Source organism: Colius striatus, chromosome 1 (assembly GCF_028858725.1).
Source record: "Colius striatus isolate bColStr4 chromosome 1, bColStr4.1.hap1, whole genome shotgun sequence".
Classification (NCBI taxonomy): domain Eukaryota; kingdom Metazoa; phylum Chordata; class Aves; order Coliiformes; family Coliidae; genus Colius; species Colius striatus.
Genome location: NC_084759.1, coordinates 88,290,082 through 88,313,860, shown reverse-complemented (window position 1 = coordinate 88,313,860; position 23,779 = coordinate 88,290,082). Strand labels below are relative to the sequence as shown.

Sequence of the window (23,779 nt, the reverse complement as noted above, 5' to 3'; positions counted from 1 at the left end):
GACTGGAACAGTCATGATGTTTAAAACTGTGTATAATTCTCATGAGAAGAAATAGAAAAATGATTTAGAGGAAAACTTTAATGTGTACATGATCTGAATGTTTTAAAGGGTGGGTGTCAGCAGGATGGACCCAGGCTCTTCTCAGTGATGTCCAATGGCAGGACAAAGGTCAATGGGTAAAGCTGGAACATAAGAGGTTCCAAAGAAACAAAAGGAAAAAATTCTTCACAGCCTAGCCTTGAAGATTGGTGCTATACTAAAATAACTGCACAAGTTAAACAGAAAGACCTTTCCCTTTTGAAAGCAGAAGCAATTAGATCACCCCACTAGCAATGTGAAACTGCACTAGTTGTCACAGTGTTTATATCTAGATGCTAAAATCCCTGATTAGACACTTCAAAAGTGTAGTGCCAGGAGTATGTGGTGTACATTGTACCGATGTTACTTGATATAGACAATATTGTATGGGGGGAAGGAAGTAGATAGCTCACTGCCAAGCAAATATGTTGTCCATTACAGTGTACTCAACCAAAGAGTAATAAATGTTTTACAGTATGCTTTTCACCCAGTCTCTGTCAAGTGCTAACTGTATTGCTGTGGGGAGGTAGAAGCTGAACTAGTTATTTTCAAATACCTATTAAAATGGACACACTTATACTGTGGCATCCGTGCCTTAGATTGCCTGCATTAGGTCCTTTAATTCCTATGTTATCTCTGGTAGTCCTATGTAGATGTTTCAGATTTAAGGCATTTAGAGCATTTAAAATAGCCCTTTATGCTGGAGTGATATAAATTGATCATACACTTTTAGGTATTATAGGAACCCAATCTATCTTTTGTCTGACTTTAGGTGACTGAAGTTATTCTGTCCATCTCTCAGGAATGTATTTTACTACATTTTCTGCATTCTTTTACAAAACCACGATAGGAGTAGGTAGCTTTTGAGATATGCCTTTAGATGTGGAGTCTTAGGGAATGCTTTATGAAAAAAATGTTTACCTAATCATAAAGGTCATGTCACACACAGTGGTAGTTAATTAAAAGGATTAGTAGACCCTACATCTCTTACCACATAGACATGCAGAGGCAATATATTTTAAAAGTATGTTATTGCTAAGTAGATTTCATCTCTCTTGACCACAAGTAATCAGGCCCTCATTCACTGTTTAGACTAACACTTTCACACTCAGAAGATGAAAACCTCAAAAGAACTGAAGTTAAAAAAAGGAAAATATAGAAACATTTTTACAAAAGAAGATTTGGGAGAAATATGAGTACTTCAGTAGACCTAGGGCAGCAGTGAGTAGTATAGTGATATTATATGCTTGATATATGTGGTAGTTTGAGCCTGGCTGGATGCCAGGTGCCCACCACACCGCTCTATCCCCCACCTCCTCAGCAAGCCAGGGAAGGGGAGAAAATAAGATGGGAGTCTCGTGGGTTGAGATAAAAGCAGTTTAATAAAGAAACAGCAAAGCTGCGCACATGGGAAGCAAAGCAGAAGCAGATAAAGCTGTTACTCTCTCCTTCCCATCAGCAGCGATGTCCGGCCACCTCCCGAGAAGCAGGGCTGCAGTACACGTAGCGGTTGCTTTGGGAAGGCCAGAAATGAATCTTGCCTCCCCTTCCTGCTCCTTTTCCCCAGTATATATTACTGAGCTGACTTCATATGGTATGGAATATCTCCTTGGTCAGCCTGGGTCAGCTGTTCTGGCCATGGTCCCTCCCAAGATTGTGCTCACCCACAGCTATTGGTGAAGGTGGGGGAAGGAATGCTGGAGGGACAGCCCTGATGTTGTGCGAGCAGTAGTCATAATATTGATATCAACAGCAAGCACAGCACTGCAGGAGCTGCTGTGGAAAATCACTACCATCCCAGACCCACTACAATATAATTCATCATTCTTGAATTCCTTAAAATAATAACTCTTACATAGAATATTTCTACAGAAGTTTGAAATATATCTTCAAAATATGCCAATTAATCCTCAAAACAGTAATAGGTATAATAAGATTTTTCAGTTATGTCACCAAACACAATAGTGGGAAAATATGAGAGTAAATCAGTTTGTTACGGAATATTAGAAGAAAGAGAAGCAAGTGGATATTAGTATGTCTGTGTGCAAAAGAGGAGCAGATGGCTTACAGAATCACAGGATGGTTGAGATCTCTACCTCTGGAGGTCAGCTGGCCTAGCTCCTCTGCTCAAGTAAGGTCACCTTGAGCCAATAGCTCACTATGTCCAGGTGGCTTTTGAATATCTCCAAGGATAGAGACTCCACCACTTTTTTAGGGAATCTGTACCAGCGCCCAGTCATCCTCACAGTGAAGAAGGTTTTCTTTACATTCAGACAGAAGCTCCTGTGTTTCGGTGTGTGCCCATTACCCCTTGTCCTGTCATTGATTACCACTGAAAAGGCTCCATCTTCTTTACACCTTCATGAGAGATATTTGTACTCATTGATGAGATGCCCTCTGAGCCTGATTTTCTACAGGCTGATCAGTCCTGGCCCTCTCAGCCTTTCATCATAGGAGAGGTGATCTCATACTGTACTTCCCTTTCACTGGGCTTTCTCTAATACATTCATGTCTCTCTTGTACTGGGGAGCCCAGAATTGGACTCAGCACTCCAAGTGTGGCCTGGAGACAGAATATGCTTCCTTCCACTTGTTGCTAATACTCCGTCTAATGCAAGCACAGGATACCATTAGCCCTTCTTTGTAGAAAGGCTCCTGTTCAACTGAATGTATACCCAGGATCCAGTGTCCAGAGGGCCATTTCTGTAGAGCTGCTTTCCAAATGTTCAGCCCCCAGCATGTACTGGTGCATGGAGGTGTTCCTTCCTAGGTGTAGGACTTGACACGTCCCTCTCTTGAATTTTACAAGGTTCCAGTCAACCCGTTTCTCCAGCCTGTCAAGGTCTGTCTGAATGATAGGTGTCACTCCTCCCAGTTTTGTATCATTGGCACCCTTGTGAGGGTGCACTCTCCCATCATCCAGATCACTAATGGAGATATGCTTTGTCATTCTATATGTGATTTGACAGGTCATCATTCAGTAAGTATAGATAAAATCAAACAAAAAGTCACATCTGAGTTTTTGTACTAAAAATATTATGTCTTTCTTGTTTTCAGACACAACCCGACCTCCAAAGAAAGATGAAGAAAATGGGAAAAATTACTACTTTGTATCACATGACCAAATGATGCAGGATATATCAAACAATGAATATTTGGAATATGGCAGCCATGAGGATGCAATGTATGGGACAAAACTGGAAACAATACGAAAGATCCATGAGCAGGGACTAATTGCAATACTTGACGTAGAACCTCAGGTAACTAATTAGTATATGACAATTAATCATAAATCATTGAACTTTATTGAGATATATTTCTTTTTATTGATTTCACAATAGATGAGTGCATAGAGTAATGTGGAAGAAAAGTCCTTACTACACCAAGGTATCAATCTGTGAAGCAGAATTCTCCCAAACACCTGGTTAGAAGAATGTACAGCAGAAACAAATTCATAATTTATCTTAGTATGCAGCCACTGCAGTGTGAAAATCTACTTATTGTATAACTTTTTACTATATTAGTCTCGTGTCCATTGAAATGTGTCAAAACAAGTGATTGTCATTGCCTGACAGGAGTAATGTTTTGATATTTTAAAGATTTTCTCTTTGGTGCTGTATTGGAGGTTAATCTTGTTCCTAACTGATTCTTGGCTCCATATCACAATTGAGCATGGTCAGAAACACTTGTGGTCAGGTACCAATATTGATCCTCTTTGCACAGCATACAGATCAGTGTTGTTACTTTATAAACTAGCTTCTTTGTTGCAGTATTACAGTTTTCAGAAGAGGGAAGGGAAGGAAAGAAAATCAGGTTCTCAAGAAACACTAATAGTTTGTTCATTCAATTATGTAAGATCTTCAGTGGAAAATTCTGATACATTTCTTTTGAAACATTCATGTGATCATGACTTTCAGAATCACAGGGATGTGTTTATATGTTTTGTTAAGTAGAACAACATGAATATGGACAAATGTGATGTTTATATTATTCTAACAGATTGAAGGAATTGGGAGGAAAGACAAAATCACAATCAGTGTTGCCTATATAAATTTATTGCCTTCTTTCTTCTTTGTGAATGGATTCAAGAAGTTCAAATCTTTAAGAATTTCATAACAGAAATAAGATATCTGACTAAATAATTTAGGACAGTTCACATAGTTTGCTGGTGTGATGCCGTTTTGAAAAATAAAGTCCCACACTTAACAGTTTTCAGGAAGAACAGGATTTATATTTAATTCAAATGGAGCAGCAGTTAAGATCAAACTCTCTTGATAAACTTTTTCAACTTGCATTACTCAGAAGCATTAAGTTGTCAGAAGACATTTTAATCTATTAGAATATATTTACAGTCAGTAACAGCCACCTTTGCTACACTTTAAGTAAACATAGTGAAGTTTTACAGAAGTGAGCTCAGCACTAGTGCAGTAAATGCAGCACCAATCCCCTGAATCAAATTATACACAAGAAAAGAATTTCAAAGGGGTTAAAACAGGAGTTTAAAAGTTGAGAGTCATAATTTACTGAGTGATGGACAGAGCTTCCATATAAGAAACTGTGGTACAGCCCCTACTATTCTGTGACTTCCTCCAGCATGTGTCTAGTAAGCCTCTTTCTTAACCAGCTTCCTTATGCATCCATCTCAACTCATTAAGGCCAGATTGTTTGTGGACTTATTCCTACTTATCATACACCACTTGCCTGTTTTCCCTTGGGTACTCTTAGTTATGTGAGTTCTGTGGAGCTTCACATATGGAGTTTCTTTCTCTTTTGAGAAGGTTGGCAGACCTACAAGTGGGTTTCAAGCATTAGAGATTTAAATTTCTTTAGCTTAGGAAAGGATGTATTGTGGGGTTTTGTTTGGTTGGGTTTTTCTGAAATAAAAAAAAAACCTTGTTGAAAACAGGAAGTGGAAGGAGCAAAAAAAAGACTGATGTTTACTGGTCTTACTTTATCTTGTTCATCCATTTGAGTTCAGCTGAGGTAGTTTACTTGCTGTCATGCACTGCAGTCTACCTTGAATCTGTACCAAAGTTTCATGTGTGGCAGCTCTGTGTTTCACTCTGTAAATTGTGACAGTCAACTTTTTAGTGAGAACTCTTTTTCTTTTGCATAGATTTGGTCCAGGGGGTTGGTGCTGCATTCACTGCAATAGTGCTGTGCTCACTATTTTAAAACTTCCCTGAGCTTAATTTTTTAAAAACTTTAGACCTCTCACATCACATTTTAATTTGTTTCAGAAAACAATAATTAAAAAGTAATGGTAGGTAGGAAAAGTCAGAGAAAACATAGTATTATAATAGATATACATTCTACAGTACAGTAAAGAGCAGATGTCAGGAGGATGGAGCCAGGCTGTTCTCAGTGATGTCCAGTGGCAGGACAAGGGGCAATGGGTTGTGGAGTTTCCTTCACTGGAGACATTTAAAACCCACCTGGATGAGTTCCTGTGTGACCTACTCTAGGTGGTCCTGCTCTGGCAGGGGGTTGGACTAGATGATCTTTCCAGGTCCCTTCCAACCCTTAAGATTCTGCAGTTCTGTGACATTACTTTTCACAGCCTAGCCTTGAGGATTGGTGCTATACTAAAATAACTGTAAGTTTCCAGAGATGGCAAAAAGAGAAGGAAAAAGCAATTAACGTCACTGCTTACAGTGAATTGTAACAAAGAGCACAGAGGTGTTTTCCCTTCGTGACAAACTCAATCAACATCATGGCAGGAACTACATATGACCTCTTGGAGAGGCACCTTTTTCTCTCAAACTAGGCATTCTGAAATAAGAACACTATATAATAATGATAATAATAATATTGATGGTGAGAATAATAATAATTGTTTCTGAAAATAATAATTAAAAAGTGATTGTAGGAAATTCAGAGAAAACGTTATATTAAAATAGATATGTATTCTTAAGTACAGTTGGCTTTTTTCCCTGTTTATAGCATGACTAAATATTTTTACCTGATGTTAGTCATTCAATTTAAATGCAATCAGAATTCTGCACTCTTTGAGATTGTATGAGAAGAGCCTCTCTGAAAATGCTAATGCTTTCATTATCTTGAAAACTCACTTTAAGGGTAAATACATAGTTTGGCCACCAGAAATGTAAGTTAGTGCAACAAGTGTCTATATACTGAGTTCTTGACTCCAGATCAGTTAAAATCAAATACCAGCTTTGGTAAGTCATGATTTGGTATCTTTTGCTCATGTGACTAAACTTAATTCTAAAGTTTCTTCTAATGTATCTGATTTTTGTTTTTTTCACCTAGGCATTGAAGGTCCTGAGAACTGCAGAGTTTGCTCCTTTTGTTGTTTTTATTGCTGCACCTACGATTACCCCAGGCATTAATGAGGTATGTCTCACTGCAATCTAATGTATTATCAGACAGAATTAATGATGAGATTCAAATATGCAGATAAGGTTCTTGAATTGTTTCCTTGTCAGTAAATGGAGAGGCAGAAAGACAGTTGTATGGCAGCACTATTAAGTTGATTGAAATGTATTTTTGCTTTTTAACTGATTTTTCAAATTAAAAATATGAACTTCAAGTTGAAAGATCCACATTCTGTATTCTAAAAATATGTATCATTTTATTTCATTCCCTGCCCTAGCTCAAGGATCCATTTCCAATTCCTCTACGGATCATTAGCACAAATAACTCACTTCTGAATTGCAATGTTAGCACTAAATTACAGCTGGCCTGAACTGAAGAAATGAGTGCTCATGACTGTGCTGTCATCTCACCTTTGTCTTTTAGTATTTTTTCTGTACAGCAAACAAACATGTATCAGAAATAAGCATATTACTTTCAAAGACTGTACTCTAAGGATTGGAAGCTTTGACCAAAAGGGTAATTGCTTCTGGAACAACATTAAATGTTCATGGAGGTCCACATTCTGAATTTCCTACTTAGTTTATTTGTAGAGTATCCATTCTGCAGATAGCTGCTGATTTCAAAGATGATGTCAAGCAGTTCTGGATTTAGCTCACAACAGAGCAAACTGCATTAGTTCAAATACTTTATCTGCTTGGCCTTTTTTAAACTGTGATATTAAGCTATTTAATCAATTGGATTTGCCCATGAACCTGTTTCAAATCTCCTAGATGTATCCTTGATCATACAAAAAGAAAGTCCTAAGCTCTGTCTCTACAGCCTGTTTCTACAGAAGTGTAATTACATTATCATAAGTATGAAACTCTGACATTACTGCAGAGGCTCACAGGCAAACAAGGAACAAGCCAAACATTTAAATGCAAATACCCTGAATGATAATTGAAATAGCAAGTGAAGGGCGAAAAATATTGGCCTTGAGCTTCAATTTTACTTGCAGCTGAGATATTCTGCAATTTCGCTGTTGCTGCAGGGAGTGATTCCCTCTGACTTGCTTCTGGAACATATACTGCCAGTCTGCCACTGGCCATGGCACTTGCCAGACCCTTCAGTGAGCTACTTTGGCGCTAAATTGGATTTTTGTTAGTTCACAAAGACTCTGACAAGCACCAGTGCCAGAACAAGCAGGGAATGCCAGAACAAGCAGTGAAAGCATATATCCAGAAAGAGAGGTGGAAGGAGGAAGAAGGATCTTTTAACTTTCACAGCAGTAAGCTATGTTGTTTCACTCTGTCTTACGGACCCATACCCTCACTGGTAAATGCCACAAATGTACAGATAGTGATCTCTAAGAACATCACAATTCACAACATTAGTGAAGTGACAGTTTGTCTAACTGCTGGTGTTTGGCATGTGCTGTTAATCAGTACAATATTGAGAAAATTGTAAAATTTCGTATTATACACTGAATCTGCCTTTTTGCAAGCAAATGACATGGCATCACTTGAAAAATAGAAGCATTCTTAGAATGTGTCAGGCAAGCATTGTGCTTACAGCACCACTCAGGCAGACAGATACCCTGTGGAATTACATAATTACCTGGGTCTGTTGCCTCTCTACCTGTGTCTCAGCTCCCAAATAGTCTTCCTTGGCCTCACGTATCTGCCAGTGGTACTTAACTTTTAATCTTCCAGCTGTAGGATATATAATAGAGACATTTAGGGCAGTTCATATGAGGGACCAAATGTTTTCCATGGTACACTGGGAAGAGTACCAAAATGCACCTTTTATAGTAGTGATGGGGAAATATTTGTTTGTTACAAAGAAATATTAGTAGAAGTATCATGTCCTAAATATCTGCATTCATTCTGTAAGACCCTGTCTTTATTTTAAGCTCTTGTGACTAGAGTCTCTGTACACACAGAGTTTCACTCAGACACATGAATTGCTGAAGACACACTTAAAAAGCAAGCTAATTTATGAATGAATTAAACTAAAGGAAAAGGAGGGACGGGAAATGGTAGTAGCAACAGACCTTACATGAATTCAGGATCCTGTTTTCCAAGGTTTATGGGGCTGCATGAAAGGAGATATGCAAATTGAGTCTAATGTGTCAGCAGCCTGCAAGGCAGCAAACTAAGGTGGAGAGTGTGTGTTTCATATTTCTCATTCATGCTTCTTTTTTGAAAGGTTAATTTGCATGATGAGTATCCCTTTCTGTTTATCCTCTTATCCTGCTTCGTTTATTTTACTTATGCTTTTTGAGAACACTTCTGTAAATGACTGTCCTTCCCCCCCCTTCCCTCCCTCCTTTTGTTTTCTTAAACTTCATCTTTGCTTTTCTTTTCATTTTCCTGCACTCGTACTAATTGTACATAGCTGCCAAAATGGTGCAGAAAATTACCTGTAAGTACCAGCTAGGGGTTGACAAGGTAGTCCTGATTATTTCAGTAGTTTTAGAATGTAGATATGCTCGTTCCCATTCAACATTACTGTTGCCATTGGAATAAAAATTTCATGTAATAATGATTTGAGATATCATCCGCTAGTAAAATGAAACTAGAGAGCAAAATTTCTACTCTTAACAGCTGTACATCTGAACTTTGTGGTAAAATCAGTGCGAGACTTGATCTTAAAAATATCTGTCTTGGGACACTTTAGCCTATCATAGTCCACACAAAATATCTCAACAACCAAGGACCACACAGCAAGAGTCAGGAGACAAAATATTCTGCTTTCCAATACAGCAGTGCGCTATGAGCAATTCCACAAAGCACAAAAACAAGTTAAGTCATACAGGAAATCTCCCAGAGTGTACCTACCTGTCTAATCACAAAGGAAACTGAAATCAGTTTATTGCCGTGCTAAAACAGAAAGAGGAGAGAGTGTATCAGGAAACACTGGAGTAGTTCCTCTTTCCTCCAGCTGTTTTCTACCCGCCATTGCCCAGACAGCAGCAAAGAGGACTAGACAGACTCTGCTTTTTTTATCTAAATCTTCCTTGAGTCTTTATTGAGCCAAATTATTCCGAATTTTAGCAATGCTTCCTCCCTTCCTACAGCCAAAGAATAAAAGGATTTTTTTCTTAAGAAGTTTGCAGTCCACCAGATGTTTAAATTGAGGATAATTTACTTCTGTTAGAGCAAAATTGGCGAAGGCCTTATGGTATGTTTATACATTGTTCACAGCCCTAGAAGGGAATATTAGTAAATTATTAGATAGTATTTTGACTGTCACGAGTGGCAGCTATTGTCCTACATATTTTCAAGGCCAAAAAACAACATCCTTCTGAGACTGAAGGTATCACTAACGGCCACTGTGTATGTGGGACAGGTTTCGTGGATAAAAGCCATGTTCCACTCCTTTCTGTCCCAGCTGTGGTGGAGAAGGAGAGAAGCTTAGGAAAGCAAACTGAATTCTAGTGATAGGAAGGAAAAGTCTGTTCCAGTAATGGACACAATGCAACTAGATCCACATAAAATGTGTATTTCATGAGAGCTGAGGAAAGAAGACACATGCTCTGCTCCCAAATGTGACATTACTGAAGTTGTGACCATCCATTTGTCTGTCTGCAGCTAACAATATTTTGTTAAACAGCTTCTTGGCACTATTGAGAGCACAACTGCTGGAGAATGTTCTTCTTAAAGAATTATCTAGGATATTCACTACCCAAAATTTAATTAAGACATTTTAGATACATTGAGAGGAACCCACTACAGCAGATATTTTGAGGAAATATTAGTTTTGGAGATTAGTTTTGGCATGTGAGATTTACAGACACAGAGGAAACACATAGCCAAGTCTAACAGGTTTTGAATGTACAGACAGATACTCTATCACATAAGCACAGGTGAAATTTTGTCCCATAGTAAAACAAGAACTACAACCTCTTTTCTTTTTGCAGAACTTGAGAAAGTTTGAACCTATTTGAAAACTGGTGCAATGGCCTATCACAAACTTATTACTGGCCCTAAAAGTATATGAAAGGAGTAATGTTTTACATTTCCATCAAGCTGGGAAATTTAGATATTCCAAAATACAATCCACATTGATCTCAGTGAAGTGAGATCTAGGGGAAGCTAATTCAGAAAAATATTAAAATAAAACTCTCAGTCTTGTGTGCAAATATTGTATTCCTTTTTCTCTACATACCAGTTGGGTTTTTTTCAAGATGAGATAGCTGTAGATTTTTCAGATCATTATGATCAGTCACAGTAAGATAGATGCTTTAGTGAGAAAAGTTAATTCTCATACTTGTAGGCAAAGATGACACTGATGGGAAATCTGAATAACATTTTAAAAACTACCTATGACTTTACAGTTCTAAGGCTTCACGGGGGGGTTTCAGGTACTGTTAGCCTTGTGCCATGAGATTAAAACTTTTTCTAGTATAATTTTGCTAAGGCTGACTTTAAGTAGAAAATTAGTCTTAGCCAAATTTGTTTATGCTTGACAGGTACAACTTTTTTTTTCCTTTGTAGGTTAATTTAGACATAAAAGTTTAGATCCTCTGCTGATACAAGTTGACATCTTTTGGGAATCCATGAGAAGCTGGCATTTTACCTAACTCATTTTGTGGCTTAAAGACACTGAGCCATATGAAATGTTACACAAAAATATTTAATACTGGTATTGATCCGTATTTGTCCAATTAGTTAATAGCACGATTTAAATTCACATGCACTGGTATTTTCTACTGAAGATCCAGGAGTATCTCTTGTACAGAAGCACATGTGAGGAGTATTTGTCTGTCTTTGAATGAAATTAGTGGTGATTATGAAGTGAAGGCAACACCACTCCCTCATTTGAAGATGCAGCTTCAGGAGAGAAGCAGAACCGTAACTTTGGTACAGAACTTCTCCAGAAGTGACTGGTTTCATAGCTACAGGAAAGGGGAACTGTCTCAGTTCAGGTTATTCCCTTCACAGGACCTGAAAGCTGCTGTTCCACAGCTACTTGTCACTGTAGCTGCAAATACTTGGGAAGTTTAAACTGAAAACTGGGGGCGGCGGAGGAGGCACATCTATTGTTACCTGGATAAAATTCTGTCCACAGAATAATTTCTGTGAAGACAGCCATAGGTACTGTGTCTGTGCTTCCTGCAACCTAAAACTCTGTTACAATAAAATGTATTCCAGTTCATTGATCAAGTAGGGTGACCCTGTAGATACTATAGGGCAACTATAGTCTATACTGTTCATATGTGATTTAGTCCCGTACCCCACACAAACCTATGGGGTGGAAAGGACTTGATTACTTTGCTGTGGTTATTTCAAGGTTCCTGAAAGCAGCAAATTATTTAGGGAAAAAAAAAAAAAATCTAAGGGAATTTACAGGAAGACAATTCAAACTTTTAACTGCTGAAGAAGCCTTTTTTAGTCCCACTTTTTCCAGAAGGGCTCACTCCAAAGCCTACAGCTGCAGCATTGCTGACTGCACTGTCTCCAGTAGCACACCCACAAAGGGGGATGCACTTGTTTCTGTAAGGACGTGGACACAAAGCCATGGAGGGCACCAGTGTGCTGTCACTGACCCTTCTAGAGGGTGAGCTGTGTGGTTCATCTTGGGGATCTCACTCAAAGAAGGCTGGAAATGGCACACTCTGAAATAGGAACTGCAGAGTGATGAGGATTGAGAACTTCCTCATCAGCAAGTGTTTATTAGAGGAAGTAGACTCAGAAGGCCGATGTTTAAGAAAAAACATTTACCAAAACCGAGAACAGCTGATACCTGACAATATACCCTCTCCTGTTGCTAGTGTTCTTACCTGGGCATAGGCCAAATAGCTTGTATTTGCACACTTTGTATGTCTTGTTGCTCATGAATGTACTGCTTTTCTAAGCTTCCATCCTCTCTCTGCCTTGCTTTTTTAATGCCAGACTCATGCTTTGTCTCAAGTTATGTCAATAACAGAGTGCTGTTTGAATGTCAGCTTCAAGAGAGAAATTGTGCTGTTTCTTCTGTGTGATTTCATAGATTTAGGTGGGGGATCTAAAACACCTTGGCCTCCCTATGTCCTTCTTGCCTGTTTCCTTCTCTGTAAGCAACAGTTAGAAAGCTGTTGTAGAAGGGTATGAAAGGATCCAACTTTTCTCTCTCCCATTTTCTTTTCTGCCTGCCGAACAGGATGAATCTCTTCAGCGCCTGCAGAAGGAGTCTGAAATCTTACAGAGAACATATGCACACTACTTTGACCTTACAATTATCAACAATGAAATTGATGAAACTATCAGGCACCTGGAGGAAGCCATCGAGCTTGTGTGTACAGCCTCACAGTGGGTCCCGGTCTCCTGGGTCTACTAGACCGGTCATGAGAGAATTGAAAACAAACAAAAAAATCTGTCATTACTGGGAACCACCTCATACATGGAAAACCTCTTCGTTATTGACCTTGTGTCAACAGGTCTTGGCCCCTAGAGACTACCTAGATGTAGTGTGACCTAAAATATAATTATTGTCATGTCCGAATAGATAGGAGGAGGGGGAAAAAAAATTAAACACTAATTTAAAGAGACAGTATCTTTTTTTTAATCATTTCTCCTAAACTTTAATAAAATGTATCTTTAAATATATGTATTATTCAGTCCTTTGGAATGTTATATTTTTGGAAATCATAGCTTTTTATTTCAAGGGCCCCTAAAAACTGCACAAAATAGATGCTGCTTTCTATAATCTATTTTAATAGTAATAATAATATGATTCTGTTACCTTAACTTGGGGGTGGAACACTACATTCTTTTTAGAGTCTGATTTTATGGATTGGAATACTTTACTTTCCTTTATTTATTTGAAGTAATTAGTCTAATTATTACGAAACAAATTCATACATTTTAAAGACCTTTTTTGCTTTTTTTTTTCCTAGGGTAGTATTTTTAAGTACTTTTGTGTAACATCCACATAATGTGATACTGTCTCTTTGAAGAACTCTGTAAAACTTTTAGAAAATTGAAAAATTGGGTCTTGACTCTTAATGCATGTGGACAGTCGCAAGCGTTCATGCCGTTGGTGTATCTGTGTTGATAAAACCTGTAACCTACAGCAAAGTACATTCCGTTCATGGGAACACATACCCAAGGGAATAAAGTAAGATATTATTCTAAGTTGTAAACCTATGCACATCCCTTGCATTTTGGGCAACTTTATAAAAAAAAAAAGAAAGAAAAAAACGAACTGATTTTTATTAATAATAATCATGTAGTGAAATGTGTTTGTAATTTTTGTCTCAATTTAATTTGTTGTAAGGTGGGAGGGGCAATTACTGGTTTCACCATTTCAGATCTGTGTTGTCTGAGAGTATTAACGTTTTAATTAAGTTTAAGCAAAGAAATGCTGATTTTTAATATGTATGTAATTGTTTAAAAATGCACACATTTTAAAAGAAAATACTGTGCAATGAAGAAACCAGTTTAGGCGTTGCGATAAACTGAGTATTCCAAAAGACTCATCTGCAGTAGCCCTGTAAATTCCTTCAAAAATGGTAATTGACTCTACAGTCTGACCAATTTTTTTTATTTTAAATATACTTCCTTTTATGTGTTCAACAATTAAACGCTTTCGGGTCCTTCATTTCATCACAGGGAGTTTCAAGAACAAATCAAGTGCCTCGTGCAGCGAGAAAAGGTTTCTTAAAGCCTGTTAAGGGAAGGCCCTTGCAGGGGCACAGCCTGTTCCTGTTGCAGGGGCTCTGCTCTGCCTGTACGAGCACAAATTCAACTAATTTAGAATTAGAGCAGAGTCAAGTCAGAAGATATAATCATGTGTTGTCCTGGCATTCTGTTTCCCGTCTTCATACTCTCACTGGCCCAGAGGGTTTGCATTTTTTTCTGAAAATGGCTGACGGAAGCAAGCATTGCCACCTCTTTTTTTAGGTGTGGGAAATACGGTGTTCCTTAAAGCTTGATTGGCTGTGCTTGTTGTATAGTATGAAGTTTAGTGGTTTTTAGTGTTCTCAAAGGATTTCTCCTCCAAGTTGAACCATCATCTGTAATCAATCTGTGGGGCTGTTCCGGTTGTTTAGGACCACAGCACATGTAATTGGAAAAGATTCTCACGGTTGAACCTTTCTCGTAAGGGTAATTATCATAAAGTGCATAGGTTTGCTGATTTTTTCCTGCCTACTCCCTACTGCAGGTCGACTGGTCAAATCTCGGCTCTTGTTAAGACCCTTAGGTGAAGTCTAGGTCCAGCTAGGCATCCCAGCCAGACAGCCAGGTCAGGCAAGATGGTTTATTTTGTGCAGCGTTGATGGCACAGCTTGCAGCCTGCAACACAGAAGGAAACTCGATCCCACCTGCTGAACCCACAACTGGAGTCAGAATCACAGCTCTGCAAGCACTGAGTCCCAAAGCAAGTATTGTAACCAAGTCCCTTGAGTCTGTAATTTGTGGAGTGCTGGAAACTAACCCGTGAGAAACTCCCTGTGTGGGCCTTGCATAAGCAAGCCAGCGAGTAAGAGGGAACCTATTGGAGTGTCATCTCTTCTGAACTTAGCCCCTATAAAAAGGGGATAGATGCAAACTGTGAACTGTTTAGTGAATAAGAGGTAATTTTTCCAAGTAGTTGTGCTGTGTCGTTTTAGTCCTGGATGAACCTTCGCAGGAGTTCCTGTAGGCCAGCTGTTGCAGCGGTAGTATTACACACTAGCTGAGCTCATCGAAGTCACAGGTTCATTCACTCTCAAAACTACCTCTTTTCCCAGTAAAGCACAAAGATGGGAAGACCTACTGAAAAATCAAAGCATTGGAGTGTTTCTGATGTTAGAAATACAAACTTCTCTGGTAAGCATTGATACCTGACTTCAGTGGCACATTCTTCATTTCAGCTCTTTTTGACATTAAACAGGTAAAGTAATTTTGATAATTTGGATATAGTCCACTGTAAATGTTTTGACTACACACTTTCGACTCTGTTAATGTGAATTTCTTGGAGTTTCTGAGTATCCAGCCTGTAAGAAAAGAAAACTCATAAGGCCCATGAGGGTGCTTCTGCCTTATGTAGATGAGAATAACTTGTGATTTAATGTAACTAATATGCTTTTCTTCTCTTAAGTGGAGCTACCATTCAGTCAATATTACACAGTAGAAACACTAACTTGGAGAGCTTTGTTTCTTTTATTCTCACTGTATAGCCTTTTATCAAGAGACAAAAACTGTAAAGCACATCAGTTAGCATACTGTCTTGCCTCCAACAGACTGTTTTCCTTGTAGGAACCTTCAGTAGGAAAAGATTATCTTGGAACCCCATAGGCTTTAAGTATATCTGAACCATGCAGCCCAGTGAGCTCTGTGAACTGGGTTTAGCACAATCCCAGCAAGTGCAGAGCAAGCCCAGGACTCCTCAGTCTGCTTGATACACACCTCCTCTGCCTCCTGCCCTGCCCAAACCCTTCTGATGTGTGTCTGTTATTTGTGTGGTACATAAGAGGGCAAAAGGCTGCCATAAATTCATCTGGAAGCTTTGTTTGCATAGGGAAGACTCTTCACGATGCTTTCTTTTTTCAATTTCCAAGTAGAAGAGAGTCCTCCCAGTACTGTAAATATCAGTGCATAATTTAGAGCGCCTCTTGGACTTCTCTAAATTTATGCTGAATGTGACCTCAGAAGCAGCCCTGGGATTGGGAAGAAACAAGTATTTCTGTTTGCCCCTTTTATACTTTATTTTTGTACAGGGGCTCATAGATTTGTAAAGAAAACTTGATCTTATCAGTATGCTGCCTCTCAGTCTGACTGATGCCTGTGATTTCAAGGTGTTAAGTTGGTCCAATAAATGTTCATTAACCTCTGCTTCCATTTACTTAATAAAAGTACACTAGGTTATTCAATGTCTGAGTGGTAAGATTATTGCATGGAAATGGTAACCTAGTTTAGACGATTCTGGCCACTGTCATGCAACCTGCAGAAATGCTTATCTATCTCATTACCAAAAGTGAGGTCTTCCATATGTTTTAGGATTGGTTTTCTCTGTATTTGATTTGGGTCAAGAAAGTTGCTGTGCCATTAGCCTCCAAGTGAAAATATCATTACCTACTTCAGAAACTTCATTAGCAAGGTTACTCGGTATTGAAAGGACAACGTAGAAGATGAGATGTTACAGCCTGAGCGGCATTGGAGTATATACTTCAAGAACTGATTACTGAGTACTAGAATGATTGGGAAAAGTTAATGCACAGACTATTTGTTCCATTTTTATTCTTTTCTCTAAGGAAGTTATTTTAGAGTGCTATTATTGAAACAAGTACTTGGGAACACTGCCAAAGCTCATATTGGGTTTTTTTGAAATCTAAATAAAAATGTTAGATGCAAACAGTTCTGGTCCCATTTTCCTCCACTGCAGTCATCTTTAATGAAGGCAGTTAGAACTCTATTTCAGGCTTTAAATACTTAGTAGAAGAGGATTTGTAAAAACTACAGGAAAATTTCATTTCTGAACTGACTTGAGTAAGAGTCCTCTGATTTTCTAAGCTAAATTGACAGAGTATGAGCTAAAGTAGACATCACAAAAAGTCTGCTTTCATTCTATAAAGCATATTTATTTTCTTAATAAGCCTGTCTCACAGACTTAAGCTTCTTCAATACTCTTAATAAGCTAAGAGATACCTGAAACTCTTACCAAGGAGACTGCAGCACATTATGCTAAATACTCACATGTAAATTAAAATAGGTATACATCAGGAAGTGTGTCATAGACAAGCAGGACAGAAGTAACTTCTGCATAATTGTGTCTTGTGTACATACCATGAGGATAAGTGCACAATGGTGATGGTACACAAAAAATACAAAGCCAGTTCCAACATTTAAAAAATTAAGCATGGGGTTTTGTTTCACTTGCTGATACACACACTTAGGTCACCTGTGGTAATTTTTACTCTTCGTCTTAAGTGACTTTTAGCAGTCTTCAATCCTGTGAAAGCTGGATTGAAGCAAGTACAGAAGCTTTTTGACTTCTCATGATGTAGCCTCAAGATTTAAAGGCTTTTAAAGCCTCTTTTCCAGACTTGTACATTACATAAATGATTAATTCTTACCTTAGAAATATGTTTCCCATAGCTGTAACCTCAGTTAAGAATTTAGACATGTAGTTGATCACTTTTCATGTAGTCTTAACCTTTCTAAGAAAAAATAAAGGGAGGGTGTGTCAATACATACCCAAACATTCAGCAGTATCTTTTCTTAGCAGCTGCCATGGGAAGATCAGTAACAAGCAAATTCAGTCTGGCCACATTGCTACCATATGTTCTTTTGATTAATATGTAACTCAAGCCAGGTTCTGTGTTATGAAAGGTAACTGAATGAGTAGCACATGCCATGCTGTGTCCTTGAATGAGTTCATCTTTTTAGCAAAGTATTTGCAAATTTTTCCTCATCAGTAGCCACAGATAATGTCTGCTTAAAGGAAATACACAAGGGGAAGGGAGGAATTTGCTTGGTTTTAAGTGTAATTCATCTTGAAGCTGAAACATGAGTCTATTTTTCTCCATTGCTGGCCATCCAGATTGGGTCTTTGTCCTCCCTGTTTTTGACAAAATGGTTATGGTGGTGGTGAACATCTTGACAATAGATGGAAAAACACACAGATTGTGCCAAATGTCGCAGTTAACAAACCAGAGAATATATCAAAAGCATGACTAGGCTTTTAAAAAAGAAATGCAGCAGAGCAGGGAGAACTCCATAACATCAGTCCATAAGATTGATCCCTGCTATGGGACTAATTAATTGAATGTCTGAAAAGAAAAAAAATCAAATAGATGCAAAAGAGCAGAATTGTTTTATATTTGGGTCTCTGATTGGAGGCAAGGGAAGTGGATGGCATCGAACTCAGATCCATGAGTAGTTCTGTAGAATATTTTAACATATATTTCATATGTATTAATATCACAGCTTACAACAATGTTAGAGCACATAATATTGAATGCTGTAGAACCAGTCTCAGGCTTATAATTTAATAATTTTAAATTTTTAAACTTAGCCCCTTTTCATAGAAAATTGTAGAACTGTAGAATAATTTAGGTTGGAAAACACCTTTAAGATCATCGAGTCTAACTATTACCCTAGCACTGCCATGTGCACCAGTAAACAATGTCCCTAAGTGCCACATCTACATGTCTTTTGAATACTTTGAGGGATGGTGACTCCATTACTTCTCTGGTCATCCTGTTCCAGTGTTCAACAACTTTTTCAGTGAAAAAAAAAAAATCCTAATATCTCATCTAAACTTCCCTGGCACAACTCGAGGCCATTTTATCTTTTCCTGTCACTTGTTACTTGGGAAAAGAGACTGACTCCCACCTGACTACAACCTCCTTTCAGGCAGTTCTAGATAGTGCAGACCAAACATCCCCAGTTCCCTCAGCTGCTCCTCATCAGACTCATGCTCCAGACCCTTCACAAACTTCATTACCCATCTCTGGACACACTCCAGCTTCTCACTTCTTGTAGTGAGAGGCCCAGAACTGAACACAGTATTAGAGGTGCAGCCTCACCAGCGCTGAGTACAAGGAGACAATCACATCCCTGGTCTTGCTGGCCATACAATGCCATTGGCCTTCTTGGCCACCTGGGCACACTGCTGGCTCGTGTTCAGCTGGCTGTCGACCAACACCCTCAGATCCTTTCTGCAGGACAGCTTTCCAGACACTCTGCCCCAAGCCTGTAGTGTTGCATGGGGCTGTGGGCCAAGTGCAGGACGTGGCACTTGACCTTGTTGAATCTCATGTGATTGGCCTTGACCCATTGCTCCAGCCTGTCCAAGTCCCTCTGAAGAGCTTTCATGCCCTCAGGCAGATGAACACTCCTACCCAACTTGATGTTATCTGCCAAATTCCTGAGGATGCACTAATTTCCTTCAATTTCAATAAATTCAACAATGTAGGTGTCTAAGTATCTCCTTAGTCTGCCTTGTTTACTAGGATGGATATAACAAAAGCAACATCTCTGTGTCAAAACCATAACTCAGTAAAGATTATTGTTGAATAAATTAGTAAAGATTTTTTAAGTGATCTAGTTGGTGAAAGAAGATAAATTGCACAGGGTTCTTTTCTGTTTATTAAAAAAAACTTCCAAACTTTTTTTGTCATTTAATATTGGGGGGGAGGGGAACAGAAAGACATGAATAAACTCTGTAATGCATAATAAACAGATTTGTCTCAAAAACTCACAAGGTAGCTAATTGTAATGATTTTCCTAAAGAAACATATTCTGTTTTTTCACTTGGTAAAAAATTTCAGTAAACCATTTGGAGTAGCATTTTAAATTAGCAAGACTTCAGGTAGAAAAGAAAAAGTTTCAGCTTCCTTGCATGTATGTGTTGCTGGGCTCAATGTTTCCCCTCTGGCTGTAATTTGGTGTAGTCCTCCAGTGTGACATTAATCTGTTGAAGGCAATGGAAAGACTCCCAATCATTTCAAGAATCTTTGACATTCAGTCTAGCCATGCATTTTCATTAATATGTTTTTGACGTATTTATCTGTTTTGATCATTAAGTAGCTTAGAAGTGGGAGATCACTGAAGGCATTGCTATCTACTTGCTCATTCCTGCCCTCTGTCACAGCTATACAAGACGGGGTTGCTTTGTAGGCTCTGATGCTGTGGGAAGTTCATATCCTGAGTCTTGCATTAAAAAGGACCTTTTAGGATCCACACAGCAATGAGATCCTCTCTATCTGAGTCTCACAAACTCCATTCTTGGTTGCATGCAGTACTTGGGCATGAGAGAAGGATTGTTGCTCAGAATGGTACATAGGACTAAATCCTCCAGACTCCCAGGGCATGGGCTAAGTGACTGGTGTCTGTTGTCTCCTGAAAGAGATGCTGGCCTTGTTCATGGCAGAGTGCATCTCTACAGTCACTGCGCAAGGAAGTTTGCATTTGCTGGGGAGTTCTTGGGAGAAAACTGTGTGCCTGTGAGCAGAGCTCCCCAAGAGAAACCAGTCACAATACTGCTAAAACAGAGAACTTCCAAGAGCTTCAGCCCTAGTCCAGGGCAACAGTGAACAACAAAAGCCCCCCCAAAAATGCAGGAGAAAACATTCTACGAAATAAACATTTTTCTGGATGCCAGAGATCAGAAATAAGGTGTTTGTAACTTACCAGATTCAATCCACAGAGCAAGACAGTCTAAACTCAGACTTTAATTACCAGGTGTTTTTCCTCTTGTTATTTGAAAATCCCTGCACCTCACTTAAATAGTCCTCATGCTCTCTTCAATCATACCCAAACCAATTTGGATTTATAAGGTATTTGTCAATAGAAATTATTGACAGGACTGAATGAGCAAAAAGGTAAGCTGCCTGCAGAGAAAATAAATAAAGGCTCAGAAACAGAGCAGCAGGTTTGGAAATGTGAGAGCTGTGCTTGACTCCAGGAGTCACCTGCTATGCAAGACAGAGTAAATCACTTCACCTTTTCCTGCATATCCTCTCCTGCATTTTCACTTGCTATCTGTTTGAGTTTTAAGCCATGTGAGTAGGAAGCTGACACTCACCACAGATTTCAGCTTGTCAAGCATAGGAAAGGTTGTGAGGTGATACCAAAATATATGGCTATTACCAACTCCTCCAGCGCTTAGAGTTGATGGTGAGGCTGAACAGTCCCCAACCCCTGAGCAGCATTTGCAGGCACCCTCCATGTAAAGTAACTTGTGGTTTCATCAGAGATTTTACCCTATCACAGTAGCATTTGGTGCTAAAGTCTGGGTTTCAGTAGTTGCTTGTAGATACAGGTGTGGCATCTACTGTCTGCCCAAAAGACGGCTTTGCACTATGAGATGCAAATATGTTAATCAGAGGTGTTAAATACCAACTAGCCCTTTTAATACTAAGCTACACAGACAGCATCCTGTGTAAAATCTTCCATTAACCAAAGATTGAGAGTTGGGAAATTCCAGAGGAAGAATTTCTTGGCTGGGGGTAAAGTTGCAACAGGAAGGCTTCAATGTGCCAAGGAAGCTTCTCACAGAGTTTAACATTCAGGACCTCACAGTCCGTGGGTTGTAGGTAACTTTATAGGTGTTGCTTGAAGCAGTTTGTGGTTTGTTTCCATTTTGAGAGCTTGGGGCATTGTATTTTAAACTATCTTGTCTTTTCCAGTGGAACACCAGTTGCAATGCTCCTTCTCCTGCAGTCCCTGAATCCGCCTTCTGACTGGTTTACCATTCCTTTCTGAACAGTTTTTGACACTTTGTCTCATTTTAGTGATTTAATTTTTTTAAAAAAGTGGGTTCCATATGTGATATAATTGAAGTCTATGTGTTTTTTATTGGCTGATGTTGCCATAAATGCCAGACTATTGAAACTTTACACTTAAATATTTTAAGTCCAAAGATTGAAATATTTAAACCTTGTTCTTAAAGCTTGAGGGCCTCTTACTGAACTGCAGCACAAAAGCATGTGAAGTCACATGCAAATTATAGGTTTATTGCTATAAGACTTTACAAATCCCCCCACATCGTTTTGGAAGCAGTATGTCTAGCCCAGAGTATTTGCCATGTTGGTGGCTACTAGCACATTCCAATAGCAGCATTTTTTCAACGCCAACCTACTAAGCCCACTTTCAACTTTCTCAGGATGGAGCATCACCACTAACATAACATAACATAACATAACATAACATAACATAACATAACTTTCTATTATAGGGGTTTCTTAAATTGACAGTTCTGTTGAATTTTATTATAGAATTTTATTAGAATTACAATATCACAGGGGCTGGTATCTTCCTTTCCCACATTTAGTCAGGAGCCAATAAGTAGGAGACAACTGAGGGAAAGTAAAAGTCTTTTAGAGAGAGAAGGTGAGGTGTCTGAGTGAACTGAGATCAAAGTAAAGGATGAAAACACCCACCTGCACTAAGTAAAGTAAGAAGAGACTGAAGATGGAGTGCCTGGAAATCCACAAAGGTAGATTTGATTGAAAAGAAACAAACAACATATATGAAGATGATTCCTGTTGCAGCAGGCAGCACATGGTCTGCACACCAGGCACTACATAGAAAGCTTCAGCAGGACTGGGGAGAGCCCAATTGAAGGCTAACTGTCCAAACAAGAGGGAAGCTGGGGGCCAGCAGGGAACTCTGGAAACAAAATTTCTGACAGAGCTCCTGATTGGTGCCCATCTTCTGCTGAATTCCTTTTGAGATGGTATTTTTAACTCATTATGAACGCCACACATAGCGCAATAGGGAGCTGCCCCTGCACTTCTGTCACCTTCTTTCCCACCCTAAAGGCGCTTCTACAGAGGTCCAGTTTCTCTGAATGGAGCTGCAAAGTTAGACTATTTCTATTTGGAATCTGTATTCCTGACACTGTTTCAGCTGTCATCCTGATGGGTAAGCAAACTTGTTTGTGTCAGTGTAGTAAGGGTAGATATTTCATATGTCATTACCTGACTAAAATCAGATGGTCATCTTGTTTACTCTCTCAGGGAGGATTGAACAATATCAGCCAATTACATTAGATTTAGATGCATTGATAGGATTAGATTGGCAAATACTACTTGTCCTGATGGACCAAAAGTTGACACAGGCCTTGGGAGTGGGATCACCATCTGTGCTCCGCTAACCTTGAGCTAGGTGAGTCCTGAGCGGAATATTGGGTGCCACAGCATCCACAGTTCATGCTTGGTTATAATGGTTGCCAGCAGTTGCTGAAGGACCCACCACAGACATGATCTAAGCCAAGAACGGGGAAACCCAACTCCACTCTTAAAAGTGACAGCTAGGAGGAAGAAAGTAGAAAAGCCCCATGAACCAAAGTGAACTTCCATATCCCCAGGGGGTCCTCTGGTGAAGGTCATTGTGCACTGTGGCACAGAGCAGAGATATGTCACTCAGCTCTATAATTTGTGATCACCTGTGTCCAACAGTACACACAATCTGTTCAGCATTGGTTATCTGGCTGGCTCACAGATGCTTTTGAAGGAGACAAAGGGAGCTTCATAGCTTCCTCAAGACTTAACACTTTCTAAGTCTCCCCAAACATCACCAGCCTCCAGGTCTCTCCTCCTAAACAAAGCCAGTCTATTCAGTACTAGCTAATGAAAAATCTTAGTTCAATGATTCATCTCATATACTTCTGTCACCAAACTTTATTTGTGCTATGCCTTTTCTGAGGTGGAAAGACATAAGCTGGATGTTCCAGGTCACCATGTGCTACTAAAAGGCATAATAGTTCATTGTATTGTCTTTTGCTATTTGTCCTGTCCTGGTCTTTTTTATGTACATCATTTTGTTTGGTTTATGCCAGTTTATCTACCAGCCCTTTACAGCAATTCTGAGGTCTTTCCCCAAGACCATGGCCATGCTTGTGAGCAGTTCGGTTTGTGTCTTCCAATATGTCTTACCTTACATATGTCAACATCTGTTTTATCTATCACATTG

General features: G+C 39.0%; 1 protein-coding gene across 7 annotated transcripts in view; it reads left to right on the top strand.

Annotated features, from left to right (window-relative positions):
- The window catches only part of CASK (calcium/calmodulin dependent serine protein kinase), a 205,111-nt gene extending 189,611 nt beyond the window's left edge, over positions 1 to 15,500 (top strand). For all 7 annotated transcript variants that reach the window (XM_062000249.1, XM_062000242.1, XM_062000233.1 and 4 more), the window contains 3 exons: positions 3,135 to 3,337; positions 6,348 to 6,431; positions 12,537 to 15,500. In XM_062000249.1, coding sequence (XP_061856233.1) covers positions 3,135 to 3,337; positions 6,348 to 6,431; positions 12,537 to 12,713 — 464 coding nt within the window. In that variant the 3' untranslated portion in view covers positions 12,714 to 15,500. The remainder of the gene's footprint in view (positions 1 to 3,134; positions 3,338 to 6,347; positions 6,432 to 12,536) is intronic.
- The last annotated feature ends 8,279 nt before the right edge of the window (positions 15,501 to 23,779 follow it).